General features: G+C 43.0%; 1 protein-coding gene and 1 non-coding gene across 2 annotated transcripts in view; both read left to right on the top strand.

Annotated features, from left to right (window-relative positions):
- The window catches only part of ZC3HAV1 (zinc finger CCCH-type containing, antiviral 1), a 67,489-nt gene extending 45,889 nt beyond the window's left edge, over nucleotides 1-21,600 (top strand). Inside the window, exons 8-13 of the mRNA XM_067747145.1 lie at nucleotides 2,012-2,132; nucleotides 5,646-5,748; nucleotides 8,441-8,531; nucleotides 9,358-9,488; nucleotides 9,862-9,992; nucleotides 17,480-21,600. Of these exons, the coding sequence (XP_067603246.1) occupies nucleotides 2,012-2,132; nucleotides 5,646-5,748; nucleotides 8,441-8,531; nucleotides 9,358-9,488; nucleotides 9,862-9,992; nucleotides 17,480-17,742 (840 nt within the window). The 3' untranslated portion in view covers nucleotides 17,743-21,600. The remainder of the gene's footprint in view (nucleotides 1-2,011; nucleotides 2,133-5,645; nucleotides 5,749-8,440; nucleotides 8,532-9,357; nucleotides 9,489-9,861; nucleotides 9,993-17,479) is intronic.
- Nucleotides 14,338-14,444, top strand: LOC137229624 (U6 spliceosomal RNA). Its single transcript, XR_010945778.1, has one exon. It is a non-coding gene; the product is annotated as a U6 spliceosomal RNA (small nuclear RNA).
- Nucleotides 21,601-24,571: the final 2,971 nt, after the last annotated feature.

Raw genomic sequence — 24,571 nt, 5'->3', positions numbered from 1 at the left:
TTAGGAACCTGCCTGCCAATGCAGTGGGCACGGGTTTGATCCCTGATCCGGGAAGATCCCACGTGCTGCGGAGCAACTGAGCCCGTGCGCCACAACTACTGAGCCTGTGCTCTAGAGCAACTAAGCCTGCGAGCCACAACTACTGAGCCCACACACCTCGAACCCATGCTCCGCAACAAGAGAAGCCACGGCAATGAGAAGCCTGTGCACCGCAAGGAAGAGTAGCCCCAGCTCGCCACAACTAGAGAAAGCCCGCTTGCAGCAACGAAGACCCAATGCAGCCAAAAATAAAATTAATTAATTAACTTTAAAAAAATGCAGGCTCCAGAACTCTTCCCCCACTTCCCCTGAATCATTATGCAAATTTTAACAAGATCTGGGTGATTTGCATTTACATTCAAGTTTGAAAGGCTTTGACCTAGAGTTTGCAGATTCCTTCCAGCCAGGAACAGGGTTCTGCAGAGCTGAGCAGGCAGTTGAGGGGTACAGGACTTTGGGGATGGGAAATTAAGGCAGAGATTCAAGTCATCAAACCAGGGTACCCAGGGCCCAGTGGTCCAGTGGTAGGATGCTGCACTTTCACTGCTGAGGACATGGGTTCAATCCCTGGTCAGGGAACTAAGATGCTGCAAGCTGCGTGGTACAGCCAAAAAAAAAAAAGCACAAACAAAGAAAACCCCCAAAAATCCAGGGTGCCGAGAGGTGATGGCTGCCTTCCCCCACCCTTGCTCGCAGGTGTTTGCCCACTTAAGCCATTCTCTGGGGTCTGAGGAAGGCATATGGTTTCCCAGCGAATCATCTAATCATGGAAACTCAGTTTCCTGCTGCCCACCCTGGATGGCAGTCTCTTTTACAATCATCCCGATACATGTCCCAGCAGCCGTTGCAACGAACATCGTTGTGGTATGACGTAATTGTTCATGACTGTAGTTCAGAAAGTTCTGCTGAAGTTAGCCTTCTCGTTCCTTCCTCCCATTTGTCCTGGTTCTACCTCCAGAAACACATCAAGTTTATTCCTGCTTTGCACTGTGTGCAAATACTTGAACCCAGTTTTCCTGTGCCACCATGTTCCTCTCCAGGCTAAGAGACCTCTCTATCTGGGACGCCTTCCTTGGAAGCTTTCGTTCTGGTTCTCCCCCTTTACATCCTGCAGACATTTCCATTAGGGAAGGGGAATGCGATGGATGTAGCGGAAGCCTGCAGAGTCTGGCCTGTCATTAAAGGGACTGGGAGCCCCTGCCCACCACCGGCTGCCAGCAGGATCTTGCTGTCATCTTCCATTCTAGATCACGAGGAACAAGAACTCCTTACCATTAGATATTGGGAACCCCTGCTCTTGGGGGCTTATATCTGGTCTGTCATCCCTGACATAGGGTGGGGACAATGGAATGGTGGCCTAGTCTGCCCCCTTGCTAGGATGACACACTTCCCTTTACTTCCCTTTCTGGTGTTCAGACCCATCATATGTGCCTTGAGGCTGGAGATTATATCGTTCCATTTTGGGGGTGCCCCTTTCATTATAGCCGGAGGAGAAGGGCTAGGTCACTCTCATTTGGACAGCAGTATACCTATTGGAGTTTTACATGCCTTCATACCAGCTTTAAACTGTGCTTTCTCATCGTGTGATGGGCTGATAGCTGTGATGTTCTACTTCATGGCAGGATGTTGGATTCTGTTAGACATCATGTCTGCACGTTGGGTACCAGTTGCTCTGTACACTTGAGTCGTATTTTATGGAAGGTGTAAAAGACTTGCAAAGAGCTTTGTTTTTTAGGCCTCCACCAAGGGTATGGTCAGTTTCTGCAGTGTAGAGCGTGCTCTCAGCCCCGCGGTGGAGACTACAGAAGGGTGTGACGTGGTCCCACCCAGGAAACTTGGCAGTCTGATTTGAAAGGCAGGGTGCATTCCAGTTCAAATTCCACGGCTAAAATAAAGTTATATAAAATATCATAGTAGAAATTTCTTAAAAGCCTACCCTGAAGTCTTTACCTTTTTTTTTTTTTTTAATTAGAAAGACAATGAGCACATTTCAAACATCGACTCTTCATACCTGGAGTCTCTGTTTCTATCCTGTCGCAGGGGAATTGTGCCATTTCAGGCGGGTTCACAAAACTACGAGCTGAGTTTCCAAGGTAAGTCTTTGTGTTCGGCAGTGGTGCCTGTTGCTGGAATCCAGCCTGTGGCATCCGCGTGGGAGTGGGAATGGAGTAGCCCGGCGTGCTGCGCTCAGGACCCGGGTTCTTTTTAGCAAGGCAGGCAGTTCCGTGGGTGGGAGCCAGTGGCGGTCAGAAGACCTGTCCTCTGGAGCCTCGGCTCTGACGCAGAGTAGCTGGGGACAGCACCGAGCACCCTGTAAAATGGGGGCATTGGATTACGTGGTCTCTGGGGGTACTTCCGGCTCTGCCAGTCTTAATTTCTGACTCTAGGTGGGCTGCTTCCCAGACTGAGGCAGAATTTTCAGGTGCTGATGATTGTAGCAGAGACCTTGGGCCTGTGGGTGCCTTCTGAGTTTTATTTTATTTTATTCATTTATTTATTTTTAAATTTATTTATTTTATTGTATTTATTTTTGGCTGTGTTGGGTCTCCGTTGCTGCGTGCGGGCTTTCTCTAGTTGCGGCGAGCGGTGGCTACTCTTTGTTGCGGCGCAAGGGCTTCTTATGGCAGGGGCTTCTCTTGTTGCAGAGCACGGGCTCTGGGCGCGCGGGCTTCAGTTTGTGGCCCGCGGACTCACTGTGGGATCTTCGCGGACCAGGGCTCGAACCCGTGTCCCCTGCACTGGCAGGTGGATTCTTAACCACTGCGCCACCAGGGAAGTCCCCCTTCTGAATTTTGGAACCTTGCTGTTCCTTTTAGGCTTCATCATCTAGGTCAGTGGTTTTATCCATCACCTTTTCTAAAGACTTTGCCTTCCGCCATGTTTATTTGAGCCTCCACAGGAAGATTTTCTGGTTACCTTCTACCCATCTGTCTGTTGTGTTTAGTAGAAAACCAGGGCAGAAACTGCTCTCCCTCTGAATGTACTGTCCCATCGGCTGTATCCATGGGACACCCCCTGCATGTGGTCAGATACTTGCCTTTCCAGGACCCAGCCCTATAGGTGCTTTGAAAGAGGTAAAGGAGATTTTGTCAGGTCTTTGACATTCCCAGGTTGTACCTGAGATTTGGGTCCTGTACCAGTTATGGTGTGTTAAGTCATATAGCTTTGAAGGGCCATTATACCAACTTCTGTGGAAAGCAACCTGGCAATACATATCAAGAGATATTAAAATATGCTTGCTTTTTTATTTTCTCAGGAATCTTTCTAAGGAAATAATTCACAAGAAAACAATAAGCTATAGGCATAAAGGGCTCTGTTAAAGCCTTACTTATAGTACTGAAGTAGAGGAATAGCTTGTGTACCAGTAAGGTAGTGACTGAACACATTAAGGTATTAAATTTCAGTGGAGTATTGGGCGGTTGTTAAAAATTATGATTATGAAAACTGTGCAGTAAAAGCAAAATTTGATATTGTTAAGTGAAGAAGACAGAACCCCAAGTTTGTATTTCTTGTACTTTTTGGTTTTTATGTTATATTTAAAACAGAAATGAATTTTTTAAAAATTTAACGTGCATGATAAGTGCAGGAATGTATGCATGTGGACCAAGACTAGACGGCAATAGAGAAAAATAAAAATCTCCTCTGTTGGATGGTCAAATTAAAAATGTGCTTAAATTAAAAAAAATTTTTTTGGTGGTATTCTCTGTGGTGAAATGTGGTGGAGAGGTGAGAACCAATATACCTTGTTCCTGAGTCTGAACAATTTTAGCTCCATAATTTTGTTCACTTGGTTCATAGAAACCAGTTCAGAGAAGTTTGCAGTGTTCCAGACTACTTTCTTTCTACTTCTTATTTGCTCTTATTCATTAAACTAGTATTAGAGTCTCAGTTGTGTGTTAGGCCCCGTTCTGGATGCTGGCAAACCAGGCAACTTCAGAAACTAATTACAGCTGCGGGGAAAATGAAGCAATGTGAGGAGGCAGAAAGAGGATGGAGGAATCATGGGAGAGAGCCTGCTTTTACCTGAGGAGGAAACTTTGGAAGGGAGGGGGCAGCCCATGCACATGGGAAGGAGGTGTGTAAGAGATGAGAGAAGACGTTGAAACTTAAATATTTTATGAGCTGGAAACCTCGAGAAGGTTTTGAGCAGGGCTGTGGCATGATCTGATTTGCTCTTTCTGTCATTGTTTGTTTTGTTGATGTTGATGTAAAACTGTACTGAGGCGTAATTGCTGCAATAAGATGCACCCATTTTAAGTGTGCAGTTGGATGACTGCTGACAAGTGAGTGCAAATACTATTCTAATCAAGATCTAGAACGCTCCCATTGATCCAAAAAGTTTCCTTATGCCCCTTTGCAATCGGTCTCTCCTCTGCAACCAGTTTACTTTGTCACTATAGATTAGTTTCCATATACATAGAATTCCATATACATAGAACCTTGTAGTGTGTACTCTGCATATGGCTCTCTTCTCTCACTCAGAATACTGTTCTTCACTCATCTATGTTGTTGCATATAGATAGTCCTTCCCTTTTCACTGCTGAGTAATATTCCATTGTAAGGATATACCATGGGGCTTCCCTGGTGGCACAGTGGTTAAGAATCTGCCTGCCAATGCAGGGGACACAGGTTTGAGCCCTGGTCCGGGAAGATCCCACATGCCACGGAGCAACTAAACCCCTGCGCCACAACTACTGAGCCTGTGCTCTAGAGCCCGCGAGCTACAACTACTGAGCCCGCACGCCTAGAGCCCGTGCTGTGCAACAAGAGAAGCCACCGCAATGAGAAGCCCACGCACAGCAACCAAGAGTAGCCCCTGCTCGCCACAACTAGAGAAAGCCCTCGCTCAGCAACAAAGACCCAACACAGCCAAAGATAAATAAATAAAATAAATTTTTAAAAAAATGGATATACCATGGTTTGTTTAGCCATTAACCTGTTGATGGGTATTTGGGTTGTTTTCACTTTTTGGTTCTTGTAATAATGCTACTAGGAACATTCAAACGCAAGTTCTCGTGTGGATGTAGCTTTTCATTTCTCTTGGATAAATACTAAGGAGTGGGATTGTTGGATTGCATGGGCAGTGTATGTTTAACTTTATAAGAAACTACCAAATTGTTTTCTAAAGTGGTTGCACCGTTTTATACTTTCACTAGCAATGTACGATGATTTACTTTTTAAAGAGCTCATGCTGCCTGCAGCTTAGACTTAGGTGTACAACATGTGTGAATTGAAAATGACATTTCACATTTGAGGAAGGAAAAAACTTCTAAGATATAGCTACCACATTCCAACCCATAATCGTTGAAGCCTGTCATGGGTGACGTAATCTGGCTGCCCTGGCTCTCTTTACCACCTGACTTTGATTTAAAGATTAGATTAATTCAGGAGTGCTCATTTACCTCTTTGTTTTCTGGGTCTTATACTAAGGGCAGTGAAGAATACAAGTTTTTATCATGAGTAATTTCCATCCAAAAGGATTTTCTCGATTCTTACATGTACAGTTGAGTCATGAATATTTGCTGTGTTACTAGCCTCTGAAAAATAACAATAAATCATTTCCTAGGACTGATTCTTGATTTGTGTTTTGTTTTTTCTGTCTAAAGGGATGATTCAGACAAACATAGCTTCCAAGACCCAAAAGGATATCGTCAGAAGGCCGACGTTTGTGTCTTACTGGGATGTGGAGCAGGTGAAACATGGACAAGTGTGAGTGTCTGGAACGCTGCTTGCCGGCACACGTTTGAGATGTTAACACGTTGACCTCGTTGAGTCGCTCATGAATCTGGACCCTGTTTTCTGAAATGTTCCTGCTCACATAACACTGCAATTTCCTTTTGCTTTAACGATGAGTGAGGTACTTGCTAAGCGGTACAGCATGACTGAAAGAATTCTAGAGCAGGAAGTCTGTCTTTCCCTCCAATTCCTGGGGGACTTTGGGCAGATCTCTTACTCTGGGCTCAGCTTCTTCAGCTGGGAACGGCTGGTTGTTCCCAGGAAAGAATCAAATGCACAATTACTGGGTTTTTGTTTTGCTATGGGTTCTTCTGGATATCTTTAGTTTTGTTGAGTGCATTTATAGGGGTGGGAGGCTGAGAAAGAAATGGAGAGAAAAAAAGGGATGTGGTAGCTGCCTGAGCAAAGGCTTTGGGGAAAGATAAAGTTGATGAAAGGGGATTTGTAAAGGAAATTTTGCTGTGGGGATTCAGTGTGACGCCTCTGTCTGCTCATGAAACTCAGTCAAACCTACATTGCTCATGAACATTTTTGGAGTTGGATTTTTTTTTTCCTGGGTGATGAGTGATTATGTAAAACAGACGTCGAGGCAGGTGTGAAGTCTGTGTTCTAATTAGGTCCTTTTGGTTGTAAGAATTAAGGTATTCCATGGAAACGGGAAGTTACAAAAGGGATAAACGTGGTGTAGTAGGGAAAACAACGTTTTACAAGCCAAGGCTGGGGAGCTGAGCTCTCTGAGGGCCTTAGGACCGGGAGTTGGGTCCAAGTGCTGCTTTAGGGCCTGAGCAGCCTGGGGTCACAGATCTTTGCCTGTGACCAGGTTAACGGCCGGACTCTGGAGCTACATGTCTAGGCTCAGCTTCTGCCTGCTGCTTATTAGTTGTGTGCATTTGGACAAACTAATCACTCTGCATCCCCCGCATCTGTAACATGGGCTTGATCCTAGTACATTTGTCAAGTATATCTTAGCTGCTTTTCTTCTTATTCTTATTCCCCTGCTAAGAGACTCAGCAACCTTATCTGTATCTATGTGCATATCTGTCTTTATATCTCCTAAGACTTTTCTCTGGCTAATGCTTGACAATTTTAACCTCATTATTCCAATCTTTTTTTTTTTTTTTTTTTTTTGCGGTGGTACGCGGGCCTCTCACTGTTGTGGCCTCCCCCGCTGCGGATCACAGGCTCCGGACGCGCACAGGCTCAGCGGCCATGGCTCACGGGCCCAGCCGCTCCGCGGCATGTGGGATCTTCCCGGACGGGGGCACGAACCTGTGTCCCCTGCATCGGCAGGCGGACTCTATTCCAATCTTTATATCCCTTCAGCTGTACCTTCTGCCGCTACTACCCAATTTTCTCTGAATTTCTTAATTCCAACTCCCAAGAATTAGAATCGGATCAGCCTAGCCAGCTAAGCTTCCCTCCAGTTCTTTTAACATTCAAATGAATAAAGTAAAAATATCGCAGTGTTGAGAGGCGTCAAGTACACTCCCACCTGTCTCCCCTAGCATAATCCTCCACCTCTTCCCTCCCCTCCACAAATATCAGCTCCTCAAAGCTCTTGAAATATTCTGTATGATGAATGGTACGTAGTGATACTAAATAGTCAGCTAAGTGAGTGAGTGAATAAAATGAATTGAGAAAACTGTTCGTGGGCGGCTGTGGAGAGAACCAGCTTGAATCTTGCTGTCATGAGCCCAGAGGGGACACACTGCTTTAGGACAGACTAAGGGCTGTGAGTATTATTCTGAACAGCCCAAAGAGAAATGAACTATACCGTTGTTGATGAGCACCTTACAACGTATTAATTGAATTTGTTCTGCACTATACTAGCATAGTATGGAAATCAGAGCTTAAAATATAAATTGGGGCCAATTTCTTTCATGCCAAAAGAATCTTCATTTTACAGAAGGCGGTATTTTTTTTTTTTTTTTTTTTTTGCGGTATGCGGGCCTCTCACTGTGGTGGCCTCTCCCGTTGCTGAGCACAGGCTCTGGACGCGCAGGCTCAGCGGCCATGGCTCATGGGCCCAGCCGCTCCGCAGCATGCGGGATCCTCCCAGACCGGGGCACGAACCTGTGTCCCCTGCATAGGCAGGCGGACTCTCAACCACTGCACCACCAGGGAAGCCCCAGAAGGGGGTCTTTAAAGAGTTTTTTTCCTTAAAGCATTTTTAAAAATTTAATTTTCTCATTATGGAAAATTTCAAACTTAAAATTGTACAATAAATCCCTATGTATTGTACATGTTAGTAGAGAACATCCACGTGTATGGTTACTCTGAAATACAGTTCATCCAGGAAAGGCAGGATTCTTTCCCCTATACCCCTATTTTAGTGTTTATCACTTGACAAAGAAACTGTAAGACAAACTTAATGCTAACACATTAGGACCTTTGAAGGTTAAGCAGAAATGTAAAAAAGAGTCAAGGCTTTTACATTTTAAATCAATGGGAAAATAACAATTTACCAAATTATGAATGATTACCACCTTTTTTAAAAGCATGATTACTGATATGTGTGTACTAGGAATATGCAGGGATGTAGTCCAAAGAAGATACAAAGGGGAAGTTTTCTGAGGAACCTCACCTTCGTTGAAGTTAAGCACAGAAGGTGATTTGGGCACATGAAACGGGGAGCCAGGTGAATTTCTTTCTGTCTTGTTTGCAGCCATCAGCAGGTGAGGACCCAACCAGAGCCTTTCACCTCGGTATTTAGTCCTCAACGGGGCACGTGCACCTCATCCTCAACTGGCTATGAGGTACTTGGTTTTTACTTTTTAGTGGGTGAATTGTTTAAAGATGGGACAAAGTACTTTGCTACAAATGTGTGTATTTGAATGAATGAATGAGTGAAGGAGTGAGTGAATCGCTTCTGCAAAACCCTTGAATCAAGATGCAAAGGCTGACATCTAAATGGTGATTGTGTCATGTGCCACTTTCCCAGAGAACAAGTCTTCTCCAGGGCACTCTGTTTCCAGAGTCCAGGCATACACGATCTCCTTGGGATAGATCCTCACAACAAACTTGTAAAATAGATATTCGATTCCCTACCTTACAGATGAGAAAACTGGAACTCACAGTAAAAGCGACTTGTCGTTAGTTGGAGTTAACAAACAAGTTTCTATGGGAGTTGAAGTGTGCCTTACCTCATCACCTCGCCTGCTTGGGGCGAGACTCTTCCTGGATCATTTAGCCTCCACATCAGACTCCAGCTTTGGGTGCAGGCAGCTCTGCTTGGGCTCCTTGGGTACCTCCAATGCCTCTGCCCCTGCACTGGCCTTAGGCAGGGAACTCACCAGGTCATTGGACTAACTAAGTCACATACCTGGGGATGGGGTGGGGACGCTCCGTTTGCCTTCAGGCATAATGCTCTGTTAGCCTGAAGTCAGCCTGAACAGACGGGCTCCATGCCATCTAGTTCATTGCCGGAATGGACTGCCAGATGTGGAAGGCCTCAGCCAGCTTATCCCGTCTGCTGTCAGAGGCCTGGCAAGGATACTCCGTGGCACAGGCAGCCATACATGTGGACATATCATGCCTTAAATGTTTCCTGCTTCACACTTATATATTTTTAAATTTTTTTAGTTGTTTGAGATCAATAATGACTCCCTGGAATATGCCAAAGTGAGTGAGCATTTCAAAGCTTCCATGAAAAATTTCAAGATTGAAAAGATAAGGAAGATCCGGAACGCAAAGCTCTTGAAGGCTTTTGAGAGGTTGGTGGCCACATTATCAGGTGTCTTGACATAAAGTTTGAATGGATTAGTGAAGATCTGTCTTTTAAGATTTACATTCACTGGTTCATTTTAGTAGTCAGCAGTTTCTTCAATCTCTAGTTGTGTTTTCGTTGTGTCCACTCAAGCTTCTCTCTTTCAGCTGCAGCTTTACAATTAAATGCTTTCATGTGTCTATCATTTAAAAGTTTTCATATATTTCTTTTTTACAGCTGTTGCCTTAATGTTAGTAGCTCCATTCTGAAAGCTAGCAGAATAAAATTTTAAGATGATTAGACTTTAGTTGAGATTAATGTTATTAACGGGAGCGGAGGAGGAATGTTCCCGATACTGAGTCTCACATTTCTTATATTAGGAAGAAAAAGGAGATGAAGAGAGACGAGCGAATCCTATTTTGTGCAGTGAGACGCACCCATGTGGAGTCTGTCTGTGCGAATAATTTTGACTGGGTCATACATGGAATTTGTGACACCAAATATGGAAAAGGTTTGTATGGGATAGAGAAGCCGAACTAGTAGAAACCATCGCTCAGGCTCTACACATGCTCCTGTTATGAGATATATGTAATTATTTTGTATTAACCAGCACATCCAGGCTTTTACAGTCATGGAGAGAAAATAAGCTCATGTTAACCTGAAATGTCCAAAGTAGAGTGGGAAATTGCCGTGGGACTTGATTACTGCACCTTAGCCCTGCTTCCCTCCTGTCATTTGTGGTTTGCGGGAAGGGCAGGGCGGGGAAACCAAGGCATCTCATACATCTTGCAAGGTACTCCCCCTTGTTGATGACTTTGTCTACCATTGCTACTCAGTACCGGCCATGGCTCTTCCTGACCTATGCCCATCCTACTGCCACTGCTAGGTTCTAATCAAAGATGGGAGATGAGGCCTCTCCCATCTCAGGCCACACCGGTGGTCACACAAAATCTTTTCAGCTCTTTCTTTTTGTTCCTAAATTCCTTCATGCAACTCAAAAACCAAAAACCCAAAAGCCAACCAAACAAAAACCAAAGAATCACTCATCTTTTTTTCTTTCTTTAAAAAAATTTTTTTTTTGGCTTTCCTGGTGGCGCAGTGGTTGAGAGTCCGCCTGCCGATGCAGGGGACACGGGTTCGTGCCCCGGTCCGGGAAGATCCCACATGCCGCAGAGCGGCTAGGCCTGTGAGCCATGGCCGCTGAGCCTGCGCGTCCGGAGCCTGTGCTCTGCAACGGGAGAGACCACAGCAGTGAGAGGCCCGCGTACCGCAAAAAAAAAAAAAAAAATTGTTTTTGGCTGCGCTGGGTCTTCGTTGCTGTGCACGGGCTTTCTCTAGTTGCAGCGAGCGGGGGCTACTCTTTGTTGTGGTGCGCGGGCTTCTCATTGTGGTGGCTTCTCTTGTTGCAAAGCACAGCCTCTAGGCGCGTGGGCTTCAATGGTGGCAGCATGTGGGCTCAGTAGTTGTGGCTCACAGGCTTAGTTGCTCCTTGGCATGTGGGATCTTCCTGGACCAGGGATTGAACCAGTCTCGCCTGCACTGGCAGGCAGATTCTTAACCATTGCACCACCAGGCAAGTCCAAGAATCACTCATCTTAAGGGAACAAGTAATAGTTTATCACATTTTCAAAGGGGGCTCAACTCATATAACTAAGATTAAATTCAACGCCCCTCCCCCCCAAAAGCAAGAAGCCAATCAGTCAGTGAACAAATATTTTTGAGTGCCTTCTATGTGCTACATGCTGGGGACACAGTGGTGAACAAGTTAGACATGCTCCCCCCCACACCATTATTTTACATAATTTAATGATTGCAAATGTTCACCTGCTGTAGATGAAAAGAACAGGCCCTGTGGACACCTGAACAGGTTGGAGAGGTATTCCTAAGAACAGGTGGGGTTCACCAGCCTCATAGAGTCAGGAATAATTGGTCCAAGACATGGCCACGCAATAGACTTGACCCCAGGGCAGGGGAAGCTAATGAAGGGTTTTAAGCTGGGGAATGACTAGATGAGCATTTCTTAAGTTTCTTAAGTTTAAACACATCACTAATACCTACTGAGAAATGTTTGGAGATAGCGGAGTAACCATCTTGAGTGAAATATAACAGGTGTGACATTTAAACCCATCAGTTTCTCATGAGTCTCTTTTTTCTTTTTGTGGTATATGGGGCCTCTCACTGTTGTGGCCTCTCCCGTTGCGGAGCACAGGCTCCGGACACGCAGGCTCAGCGGCCATGGCTCACAGGCCCAGCCGCTCCGTGGCATATGGGATCTTCCCAGACCGGGGCACGAACCTGTGTCCCCTGCATCGGCAGGCGGACTCTCAACCACTGCGCCACCAGGGAAGCCCTCTCATGAGTCTCTTATGTCAGAAGTCAAACAAATATTTCTCCTAGAGAATGGAAATACGGTATACATATATATACGTGTTCCCGGGTCTTGGCCATAACTGGCTCTACTAGTGACATTCTTGGATGCTTCGTCTGTTTCTCCTCTTTTATGAACAGAAGAGTGCTGAAACGCTCTGAAATGTGTTTGGATGGCTTGACAGTGTTACTCACTGGCTGTCATTCTTCCTTTAAGTTGGTGAAAGGGGAGAGTTGTTCGTGGCCAAGTATACGCCTTTGTGTAGCATGGATGCAAGAGGCGAGGAGGGTGCCTGCAGTTCTCTGGACGTGCAGGGTGTTCCTCAAGGAACCTTTCCCCATGCCACTCTCCCTTGTGAAGGTCAGGGAGGGGTCCTGCTCCTTGGCCTGTCTCTTGTTACATGGAATTAGGGGGTGTTTTTGTTCTGTTTTTTGTGTTTTTTTTTTTCAGCATGCGGGCCTCTCACCGCTGTGGCCTCTCCCAGTGCGGAGAACAGGCTCCGGACACGCAGGCTCAGCGGCCGTGGCTCACGGGCCCAGCCGCTCCGCGGCATGTGGGATCTTCCCAGACCAGGGCTTGAACCCGTGTCCCCTGCATCAGCAGGCTGACTCTTAACCACTGCGCCACCAGGGAAGCCCCTGTTTGTGTTTATTTTTAATGTTGGCTTTCCAGTCCTGCCTCCCATGATGCTGTTAATACGGTCTAGATAGACTGGTATGAACCACTGGACCCATAATCTTGAAAAGATCAGGCAGTTATCTTAAAAGAGGCCAAGGAGCAGATCTCAAAGAGATGGCTACTCTCTGAGGGAAAAAAAAAAAACCCCTGTTGCACACGTGAAACCCCTCTGGATAGGCTGTTGTCTGTGTAATTTATACATGATTATGTGTAAGAGGTGGTAAGACATGCCTGGAAGGATAGAAGGGCTCTGGGTTACATCTTGATAAACTGGAGTTGGAAACCAGGCATGTAACAGGACGTAGAGGAGAAGAGTGGAAGGCAGGTGAGTAAGCAAGTTCCTACAGGCTGGAAGGTGGCCCAGAACTGATCAGACTGGATTGAGGAGAAGAACTGCAGCAGTTAGGTGAAAGCCACCCACCTTAACAGCAGAGGAGATTATAAAAACTCAGATTTGGATAAAAAGCAGAAGCAAAGTGAAATTAGAAAAAGCACTTGTTTGGGGGGCGGCTACTCAAGGAAGGACCTGTCCTGATACCAGCTGGATTCAAGACCCTAGACGGGTCATGTATATGGTCAGGGAACATGTTTAGGATCCAGGGTGCAAGATTCTGCCACCCAGGTACCTCAAGATGCCAAATGGTTAGAAAGAAGGAAACAAAAATGTCAAGATAATCTGAGTGTCTATGTAGAAAACTCCAAAGAGTCTCCAGGGCATTGGAATGTTGGTGTTCGACCGGGGAGTGCGACACACGCATTCCTCTGCTCCTGGACTCCCCTGTCATCTCTGACTTTTAGCCACTGACCACCCTCTGGGCCCAGACCGTAGGTCCCTGAAAGCCTGAGTCAGAGGCAAGTTGGCCCTTTTTGACTCTCAACTGGGAGAGGGTTCCTTCTCCTGGTCTTATTCAGAGTTCTTTCTAGTTAACAAAGTCTGCCATTTTTTGCCATGTATTTCTAGGTCCTATTTTGGTAATCAAAAGCTGATCATAATTCTTTCTCCTTATATATTCCTTCCAAGATTCTAATTCTCTTTGAGGCAAAGTATGTGTCTGGCTAAATGAAGGATAGTTGTGTATAAAGAATTGGAAGGAAAAAAGCATAATATTTTTGACAGTGTTATCCCATTATATCAGTTATACTGAATGAATGAAAAAATGAATCAAAGCAGACTCTAGAAAATCAGCACATTGTGAAGTCTAAGTGTGATCTCTAGGACAAACAAAAGCTAGCTAAGTGTGATCTCTAGGACAAACAAAAGCTAGCTATGCAAAAAAAAAAAAAAAAAAAGTTGAGAGAAGAGTGTTTATGAAGACGAGAGATTGACAAAGGCCAGGGAGGCTGTGGACAGCACAGCACAGCACACTTAAGGTGTGGTGACAGTGACGAAAGATGAGGTGGTAGCCGTAGGTTGGGGTCAGATTCTTAAAGACCTTGCAAGCCATGCTAAAGGGATGATGGATTTTATCCTGAGGACAACTGCAAACCACCAATGGCTTTAGGAAAGAAATGACATGTCTCTGGCTACAGTGTGAAGAGAATGGGCAGGACCAGGATTGCAGGTGGAGAGAACAATTAGGTTGTTTCAGGAGTCCCGGCTAGAAATGAGGGTGGCCTACAGCCACGCAGTGGCAGAAGGAGGGAAGAGGATGTTGGGTTTCAAAGGATCTGTTCCTTGAAAGGGGTATTTGCAACAAGACAGAGTCCAGGTCTTAGGAGAGTGGGCTAAAAGGTTGGGTCTTTGGTTTGGATCATTTAAGCTTATGTAGACTCCAGATTATATAAGCATGATTTAAAAACAACTGATGCTGTGCTCGCTCCAGCAGCACATATAGTAAAATTGGAACGATACAGAGACGACGAGCATGGTGCCTGCTCAGGGATGACACGCAAATTCGTGAAGCGTTCCATAAAAAAAGAAAAGAAGAGGAAAAAAAGCCGGATGCTTTCTTTTAAAAATCAGTTATTTAGGGTGATGGTTACTCTTTTCTCAATGGAGAATGATAAAAATGTCCTCCAAAGATCTATAATGCCTGTAGAAAGAGTCATTCTTCATTCAGTTATCATTGATAAACAAAAATAATCATATTAGCACTCAGACTTTCTTAGAAGATAGAAAAAATTTAATTGAACAACTGTAAAAAAAAACTCAGTGCCATTAAGACATATGTACAGCTATCCCTGAATGTCGAAAATAGGTTTTATGGCTAATTCCAATTGCTTTAAGTCAAATCTGTTTTTACCAGTAATTCCATACTATTTACACCTTTTACATGCATAACTGGAATTCACTTATCTGTAAATGTTAGCATTCTGGAATGTCACTCAGGGTCTGAAAGAGTGAACAACTGTGTATAAGTAGCCCATGTTGCCATAAAATTTCTGTGCCAAAGATCATGTATGTTTATCCTCGGGAGCTCCCCAGAATCCATTTAGTCTTATGCCAATAACAGTGTTTTCTTTCTCAGCCCAGCACGTGTGTGGAGTGGGAATAAAGAGATACTACAGGCAGGCAGCAAGAAGGAAGTTAATAGCTGTTAAGTGGAGAAGGAGGAAAAATGATCTGCAAGGCACAAACACCATTTTTTTTTCTCATGCTGGTGTCATTAGTATAGGAGAAAACAGCTCTATCCACCTTAGTAACTCAACAGGGCATCCCCCTGTTATAACACCATATGTCAGAATTAATATCTGCATCTGAGGTATTAGTAAAATAAAGGGTAAAATGAGTTTGTTCTGTTTTTTTTAAAATCAGAGAGGTGTGTATGCTTTAGAAAGATTTCATTCCAAAACAGGTTGAATTGTTTAGAAGTTCTAGAAATTGACATATGAGGAATTGCTCTTTGTAGACACTTAGGAAATGAAGTATGGGGCTTCCCTGGTGGCACAGTGGTTGAGAGTCCGCCTGCCGATGCAGGGGACACGGGTTCGTGCCCCGGTCCAGGAAGATCCCACATGCCGTGGAGCGGCTAGGCCCGTGAGCCATGGCCACGGAGCCTGTGCTCCGCAACGGGAGAGGCCACAGCAGTGAGAGGCCCGCGTACCGCCAAAAAAAAAAAAAAGAGGGCACAGCCTCTAGTCCTAGTTTGCTTGCGGAGGCTATAACAGAGCAGTACAGAATGCAGCTGAAGGAGCATCTTTGGCACAGAGAGGAGTGGGTGGCACAGTAGAAATGTGGTGGGTTGACTTTTGTTTGTATCCCTGGTCATTTTCCAAGTACCTATTGGCTCACTGCATAAGACTGTAAAAAGATCTTGATGGACCTACTAGTTCTTGAATTTAAGCTTGTTTTGGTCACACATCGGTAAGAAAAAGACAACACAACAGGAAAAAAAAAAGATGAAAAAGCAGCTCAGAGAAAAAAAAGATGAAAAAGCAGTTCATATATTGGCATATATGAAATATGCCAATAAGCATATGAAAAGATGCTCAGTATACTAGTCTTCAGAAAATGCATATTAAAATCAGATCTTTTTGCCCAGTATATTGACAAAAATTAAAAGGATAGATAATATCCAATGTTGGCAAGGATGTGGAGAAAACAGGATTTTATTATTGGTGGTAACATTTTTAGATTACTTTTAGAGGGCGGCTTGTGATATCAAACTTTAATATGCTCATATCCTATGACTCAGCCCCTATAGTTTTGCAGTCTGTTCTACAGAAATATTTACATGGGTTCTCAAAGGTATATTTACTAGGATATTTTAGCATTTATGTAGAAGTATGACTGGTAATAGACAAAAAAAAGTGAAACCAACCTACATTTTCATCAGTTAATTTCAGGATTAATTAAATTAAATTATGATGCATTCTTACAGTGGAATCCTATACAGCCATTAAAAAGAATGAGTTGGGGTTAGATGTACTGACATAGCAAGATTTCTTGGACTAAAGTAGGAAAAAAAGTTGTAGAACAATTCATATAGCATGATCCCATTTAGGAACAAATAAACATAAAACTTATCAGAGTGTATGTACATATGTCTATGTAAATACATAGAAACAAGTGTGAGAGTATTCCCACCAGGCCATTAACTGTGTTTGGGAAGGAGAGTGGGAGTGTAAATGGTAGGTCAGTATAGCCAGACTTTTAGTTTTTAATTCTAAATATAGCTGAACATCATTTACCCAGAATGGCCTGTATCTGACTTATTCAGGATAAGCAATATTTCTGGAATTCAAACATCTTCATTATGAAAAAAAAATCAATAATAACACCAAGCAAAAGAAAAGAAAAATGTATTAAACATGTGTCCTCGTAAATACAGCAAATTCATTTTACTTATTCATTTTTGCATAGAAAAATCAGAATTTGCAATATATACTCCTTTAAAGGGCAGAAAAACATTGGGCAATAATAAAAATAAAAACAGGAAATTTTAATTTGTCAGGACATGGTTGTTGATCTGCTGCGTTTGGAAACATCAGTGATTATCAGAGGTTGTTTTAGAATTGAGGCGACGGATCAACTGTCTGAAGAGCTCTGCCAGGCTCAGTTGTTTGCTCGTGCTACATCTCGTCCCCATTTTCCCTTTTTCCAGAACCTTCCCATAGTAGTAAATGACTTTTCCTCCTTAGAATGTACACAGTATAATACTCTGTTAGAGTATCTTTGGTTTATCAGTTACAATTCAACTTGCCTTGCATGAATTGGGCCACTGTGATATCAGCAGTTGCTCATTGTATCCGGTGGCTTAACCCCATACCTGTGAATCCTGCAGAGTAGCAGATGTTTCTGTTATTTCAGTAGGGTTACACACTGTATTCAAGTTTACTTGCATAATGAACATTTTTTTAAGTACAAAGGAAAGTTATAAGTATCAGTAAGCTATTGCTGACATATATACTTGGTCAATGCCTATCACGGGATTATGTGTAAATAATCTTATAAACTGTATATCTTCTTTTATAATAATTCTTAACCTTTTTCTTTTTCTGATTATTTCTAGGAAATTACTTCACAAAAGATGCCATTAATTCCCATAAAAATTGCCTGTGTGATCCCAAAAACATCGTTATGTTTGTAGCCCGAGTCCTGGTTGGAGATTTTATTGAAGGACATAAGGCTTACATGAGCCCTCCTCTGCGGTATGACAGCTGTGTGGATACAAGGTTGAATCCCTCTGTTTTTGTCATCCCTCAGAAAGATCAGATTTACCCAGAATATGTGATTGAATATACGGAAACAGACAAAGCCTGCGTGATTAGTTAGAAATGTTGGTTACAGCATCATAAAGGATGCCATAACTATTCTGTTCACTTATAGAACCAGACTGCCCCAGATAATAGTTAAACGTACATTTCCTCTCCTATAAATGCCTTTGATCAGTGGTTCCCAAACTTTGCTGCACATCTGAATCATCTGGGAAGCTCTAAAACATTCCACTGTCCAGATTTCACCCCATTCCAACGAAATCACTTTTTCTGGGGATAAGAGCCAGGAAGAGGATTGAAACGTGTCTAAAGTTTGGGAATCACTGCCTTAGATGTAACTGGTAAAGGCTCACTTCTAAAACTTTTGTAATTGCAGCAAACTTTCTCTCCCAACTACTCTTTTAGTTTATTGCATGACATGGTTTTGTTTTGGTTAAATTGAAAGAAAATTAATTTGGGAAATTTGAGAGAAATCTAAAAATGCCTATTGAAATAAAGACATAAGACAGTACAAGCAAATCTTGGATGGAAGATGGTGAAAAGTTGGCGGAAAATTCTTAGGGATACACTGGGGAAAAAATGTAAGGGCAATTTAAATGCTAGCACGGACATAACTGCAGTATTATACCTTTTCTTTGTGGTGAAACTGATTTGGGGGCATGCATTTCTTTATCTCTGCGTTTATTTAGGACACTCCATCCAGGTTGACTCTTTCTGAAATTCAATAAAAAAAGCTGCTAAGTGGGGCTCAGAGAGAAGCAACCAACTGGAGTTAACTGCCCATTTGGGCTCTACGAAATTACGGCAAAGTAGACATTTATATTCTAACTAATATGATTACAGAGAAGGCTTTTTTCAGGTCAGACTTTCATGAAGTGTTGGTTGGTATCTTGGGGGGACTGAGTTGCAGTAACCAGATTCACACAAGCACGACTGAGAAATCTGAGAGCTGTTGTAGTCGTTCCCTGTGGCAGTTGAGGCTCGTCAGGAAATGAGGAGCAGGGCCCTCTGCTGACGGACGGGCCCCTAAGCAGGTGAGATGAGTTTCCTAGTGAGACAGAATCAGAACGAAGAGAACAGTGCCCCAAACAAGCCTCGCACCTGCTAGGGGCTTCTTTTTCTAAATATGACGGATTGTGTGGAATTGCAGCACAATCAGTTTTTAGAGCAGCTGAGGTGCCTGGAACAAGAGTTCCTTTCTTATTACGAATCAGGGTTTTCCTTCCAATTTTCGTTTTCAACGTTGCATAGGAGTCGCCAACATTTCCTGTTACAGTTCCTTCCAGCAGGTATGTTATAAAAATTAATTAGCATTAGAGCTGATTTTATATTAGATTTTAGAGCAGTGCAGAGATCTCTACAGCTCCTTGGCTTTAAAGGGCTCCAACAGTAACAAATGTATAAGATACGTTTTAGGGTAGGGTTATTTTTTGAGAGGCTTGCCGAAAATATTTTCATTCGCTTATTTTTTTCATGGTAGCTTCTGTTTTGGAGTTTTCACTTCCTGATCTGGACCCTCACATTGTAGAGATGCTATGTATCCAACTCTGTCCGACTGCCCACTGGACATCTCTAGCTGGATCTTTCACAGCCATCTCTAATTCAGCATGTCCACAATTGAGCTCTCCATCTGCCTATCTCAAACAAATCAGTTTTTCCCCCAGAAAAACATCTGCTCAAGCAGAAATGCAGAAGTCATCCTTTCTTTCCCTCCCCCTGCACATCTAAGCAGTTCCCATGTTTTCCTCTTTAAATATCTCTTTGTCGCCTTTTAAGTTGTTCTTTGCTTAGCAGCAAGAATTTAAAACTTTTTACTTTCAAAACACAAATCTGATCATGCCTTTAGAATAAAGTTCAAAATCATCATCATGGCTCCAGAGGCTCTCTCCCTTCCCTATCCTCTCATTTATTTTCTTTCACAGTCACCCTGGCTTTCTTTCAGTTCTTCGGTGCCCCTTTTAACCTAGCTCGGTGGTTCTCACCCAGCATTCCTGCCTTTTTTTTTTTTTTTTTAATGACAAATACTTTGTAACATCCTCTTCATTATCCTCAAAATGCAATTCAGTGGTAATATACTCTACCTATAAACAATTTTAGAAGGAAAGTAAAAATTAAATAAAATTAATATCAACATAAAAGGGGATGAAAGGTACATAACTTGGGCACAACTATACTACAAGACCTCATTAAGTAGTCAGACGTTTACATCTACTTATAAAGAATAAATTTGAACTTAAAAGAAGGTAGGAGATCAGAAGCTATTCTGCATAAAGAAGTACGGGAAAATAAAAAAGCAGGGATACGAGTGGACATTGGAATCAAAACTAGTGATACAAAAAAAAAAAAAACTAGTGATACAGTAACTTATCTGCATATGATAATACTTATTTCTATAAGAGAAAGAACGAAACCACCTTAACTGAAATGAAGATACTATGCAAGAAAATCTAGGGACTTCCCTGGTGGTCCAGTGGTTAGGACTCCGTGCTTCCAATGCAGGGGGCAGTAGTTCGATCTCTGGTTGGGGAACTAAGATCCCACATGCTGTGTAGTGCAGCCAAAAAAATTTAAAAATTAAAAAAAAATAATAAAATAAAATAAACTTAAAAAAAGAGAAACTCTACAGATTGTCGAAATGGAGAAAATGAGGAAATAACTATATTCTTGCAGGCGAGCTCTAGGTCATACACGAATGTCTAGTGAGACATTCAAACTTCGTATAGCATGCAGAATAATTACTTATTGTGAGGAGCTGTCCAACGTATTGCAATATATTCAGCATACTTGGCTCTCACGTACTAAATGCCAGTAGCGCCCTCTCCCCCACTGCCACTATGGTGGCAACCACAAACCCTATCAGATCTATTCACCTCTTTCAGAGCAATTTGTAACATCCCCTTTGCTGTCCTGAGATGATTCAGATACTATAATCTACATGAATTTCTTAAGAAATGAATTTACTGCCCTATCTATTATAATGGAGAAACAGAAGGAAAGAAGTTTGTAATAAAGATAAAATGAATATCAGTGTGTAAATGCTCAGCATGACCACGCTATACGACATCATGAGATAGATACCTACTTCTACTTATAGTGAATAGGTCTGGATTTAAGAGTCGATCAGAGGCTATTTCCTGTAAAGAAGTACAGGAGAAGGAAAGATTATTAGTATGGGTGACACCAGAATGAAAACCAGTATTAGGGTAAGTCATAACAGACCATATACCTTCTCTGTACGTGGTAAGGGAAAGAGCGTAGTTACGTTAATTGAAATAAGGATAATAGGACAAGACAAATTACAGATTGTCTAAGAGGAAAAAAGGAATTATATTTTCTCAGGCGAGCTGTAAGTCCTACATAAATGTCCAACAGGACATTAGAAAGTCGTATAGGGTACCGAATAATTCTTTGTGTGGGACTAACCCATACACTGCAGGGCATCTGTTTTCCCTAGCTACATCCACTCAATGCCAGTAAAAGTCCGCAATTATTGTGAAGCCAACAATCCGTCAATTTCTAAAATACCACAGTGAGAACCACTCAGTTAACACCTAGCATCTTTAGATTAGCTTACTAACCTCCATAAGGAGTCCTTCTATAGATTAAATGGGTTGCTTGCCTCCCGGATCTCTGGTTTTTAAAACACTTTGCGCCTTGCTTTGTTCATTTTAAGCATCTGTCCAACCTGGTGTTGTCTGCTTTCCGCATTAGAATGTGAGCTCCATGAGAGCTGAGTCAACCTGTCTTGTTCACTGTGCCACCCCAGATACCTAGCTGACTGCTTGATATGCTGATACATTGGATAAATTTTGTTGAATAACGTAAGCTCAACTTCTTATAATTCAGTAGTTGTATTCCTTCCTGTTCTTCTCCAAGCTCCATTTGAGATTATCTAATAAAAGGAAATAAATATTAATTTTGGCTCTGCTGCTTTTATTTGCTCTATTTCCAGGTATCTCCAAAAAGATAATCAATTGCAGACACCAGTTTATTCAATGGGGGATAGAGGATGTGTGTTGCCCCTTCCAGCTTCATCATTCCAGGACTCAATGACCGAGGAGCCTTTAGCACACTGCCAGGGGAAGGTGGGGTGGCTGTGATGCAGAAGCCTGCAGTTGGTTGGCACATCTTTTGTCTAAGGGCTGAGACAGGGAGACGCTGGAAACTGCTGACGCACCTTAGGGGTGGGACCAGGGCCAGGCTGAGGCACAAAAGTTAAAAAAATGTAAATGATCTTCAGCAGAATTGTCCTATCAGTCACTCCTTCAAAAGCCCTTCTCCACTCTTTTTTTTTAAAATAAATTTATTTATTTATTTATATTTATTTTGGCTGTGTTGCTGCGCGTGGGCTTTCTCTAGTTGCGGCGAGTGGGGGCTACTCTTCGTTGCGGTGCGCGGGCTTCTCATTGCGGTGGCTTCTCTTGTTGCGGAGCACGGGCTCTAGGCGCATGGGTGTCAGTAGTTGTGTCACGCAGGCTTCAGTAGTTGTGGCTCGTGGGCTCTGGAGTGCAGGCTCAGTAGTTGTGGCGCACGGGCTTAGTAGCTCCGCGGCATGTGGGATCCTCCCAGACCAGGGCTCAAACCCGTGTCCCCTGCATTGGCAGGCGGATTCTTAACCACTGTGCCACCAGGGAAGTCCCCACTCATTCGTTTTTATTTATTATTATTATTATTATTATTTTTATTTTTTTTTTCCGGTACGCGGGCCTCACTGTTGTGGCCTCTCCCGTTGCGGAGCACAGGCTCCGGACGCGCAGGCCCAGCGGCCATGGCTTACGGGCCCAGCCGCTCTGCGGCATGTGGGATCTTCCCGGACTGGGGCACGAACCCGTGTCCCCTGCATCGGCAGGTGGACTCCCAGCCACTGCCCCACCAGGGAAGCCCCTCATTCGTTTTTAATCATAAAGCTTTGGATGGAGAGAGAAAACCTTTATATGGCAACATAGATATGATTAAAGTGAAGGTAAAATTTGCCATTTGATATGGACTTCAATGTAAATAAAACAATGTATAGCCAACCCACTGCTGTCAAAAACACCTACATTCAAATATACAAAGTGGCATCAAACCAAGCATGAGCAGATGTTTGAGTTTTTCCACTTAGTTATTTGTTCCATTTGTTTATTTACTTTGCCGTAGCAGGCTCTCAATTTTTCAGAAATGTTTGATGTTGCTACTCCCCAAGGTTCCATCCTCCCATCTCTGTTCCTCACTTTATTTGTGCTGAGTGACCTTAACAACTCTCACAGCTTCAATTACTAGTACTCTGATGTCACTCAAATAGATAGTCTCTTCAATCTTTCTTAAGCTCTTGACTTGTAAATACACCTGCCCACTGAGCATCTTCTCTTGGATTGCCCACTGCAAACAACACCATAAAAATTGAGATGATAATCCCTCAACTCCTGTTTCTCTTCTGTTATTCCTTATCCTGTCCTGCTTTTCTAGAAATCCATTCTCATTACTGCCAGGGATCTTTCTAAAACACCTATCCTACATTAGAAGTGTTAAGGAAAGTTACAGTTACTTTTGTTAATTATGAAAATGATGTTAGGATTATGTAGGAAAATTTACCATTTTTAAAAGTCATGCCTACTGAAGTATTTAGGATTGAATTATCTAGAAATTGAAATGGAAACTTACAAGTTCTCAGCCAAAACAATCAGGCAAATAAAATAGGACGAAGTGTTAAGATTTTTTAACACGAGGAAATAGATATATATGGGTGCTTATTTCACTGTCCTCTAATTTCCTGCTTGAAAAATTGTCTACTACAAATTTTTTTAAAAAACAAAAACAAAATAAAAAACACCTATCCTACAATATAGCCAGGCACTGTTTTTAAGTGTTGGGGATACAGCAAGGAATAAGACACACAAAATTCCTGCTTTCACACGTTTGAATTCTACAAATATATAAATAAGTAAGAAGAAAGACATGAGTGATAAGTTCCATGCAGAGACCTGGGTGCTACTTTAGGAAGGGCCTTGCTAAAGAGAAGACATTTAAGCTCAGAGTTGAATGACAAAAAGGAGACATCTAGAAAGGGGTGCGGGGCAGCATTCTAGGCAGAGGGATCACCGTCACTTGCCAGCGGAAATTCCTTCAGTAGCCTCCCAAAGTCTTCCGTAAATCCAAATTTCTTAACACGGCAGAGAAGGTCTTCTGGCATCTGGAAGCTAAAGTGGCCTTCCTCTTTGGCTTCTTTATGTGACATTAACTCGTTTAATCCTCACAACCGCCCTGTTAAGACAGCAACTCGGCTAGTTGATTTCCTCAATTATGTTTTATTCATCTTTATACTCTGTTGCTGCATTAGCGGTTGGCTCAAAAATAGTCATTAAATCAGCGTGGTGTTGGGCAAAAAGATAGTTCCTTAGTAAATGTACAGGTCTAAACAGGTGCTGTCCAACAGAAATATAAAGTGAGCCATTTTACATTTTCTCATAGCTACATTAGAAGTAAAAGAAACAGATGAAATTATAATAACGTTTTATTTATTATCAGTTTAACATCATGAATATGAAGTTTACACTCTGCATTCTAAAGTTTCCAAATCCGGTGTATGTGTATTTCACACTTGAAGCACGTTCCAACTCGCACTGGTCACATTTCAAATGCTCAACTGTGGCTGGTGGCTAGGTCCTGAGGTCTTCCTCTCCCAGCTACCTAACGCCGTCCAGCTAGGCAACTTCTACCACATTCCCTGTTTCATCTTCTTTGTAGCCCTTACCAGTATCTCAGATTCCCCCCGACTCTACGAGCCCCTCCAGACGAGGACTTAACCTTGAAGGGTGCCTGGCGCAGAGCAGGCGCTCAATCAAGTCTGTCCCCGCCCGATCCGCGCCCAGGGTGGACCCAGGTCCCGGGTCCCGCCTCTCTGCGCC

The sequence above is a fragment of the Pseudorca crassidens genome, chromosome 8, assembly GCF_039906515.1.
Source record: "Pseudorca crassidens isolate mPseCra1 chromosome 8, mPseCra1.hap1, whole genome shotgun sequence".
NCBI classification, from domain to species: domain Eukaryota; kingdom Metazoa; phylum Chordata; class Mammalia; order Artiodactyla; family Delphinidae; genus Pseudorca; species Pseudorca crassidens.
Note: the sequence above shows the minus strand (reverse complement) of the source record. Positions and strands in the feature narration are given on the sequence as shown.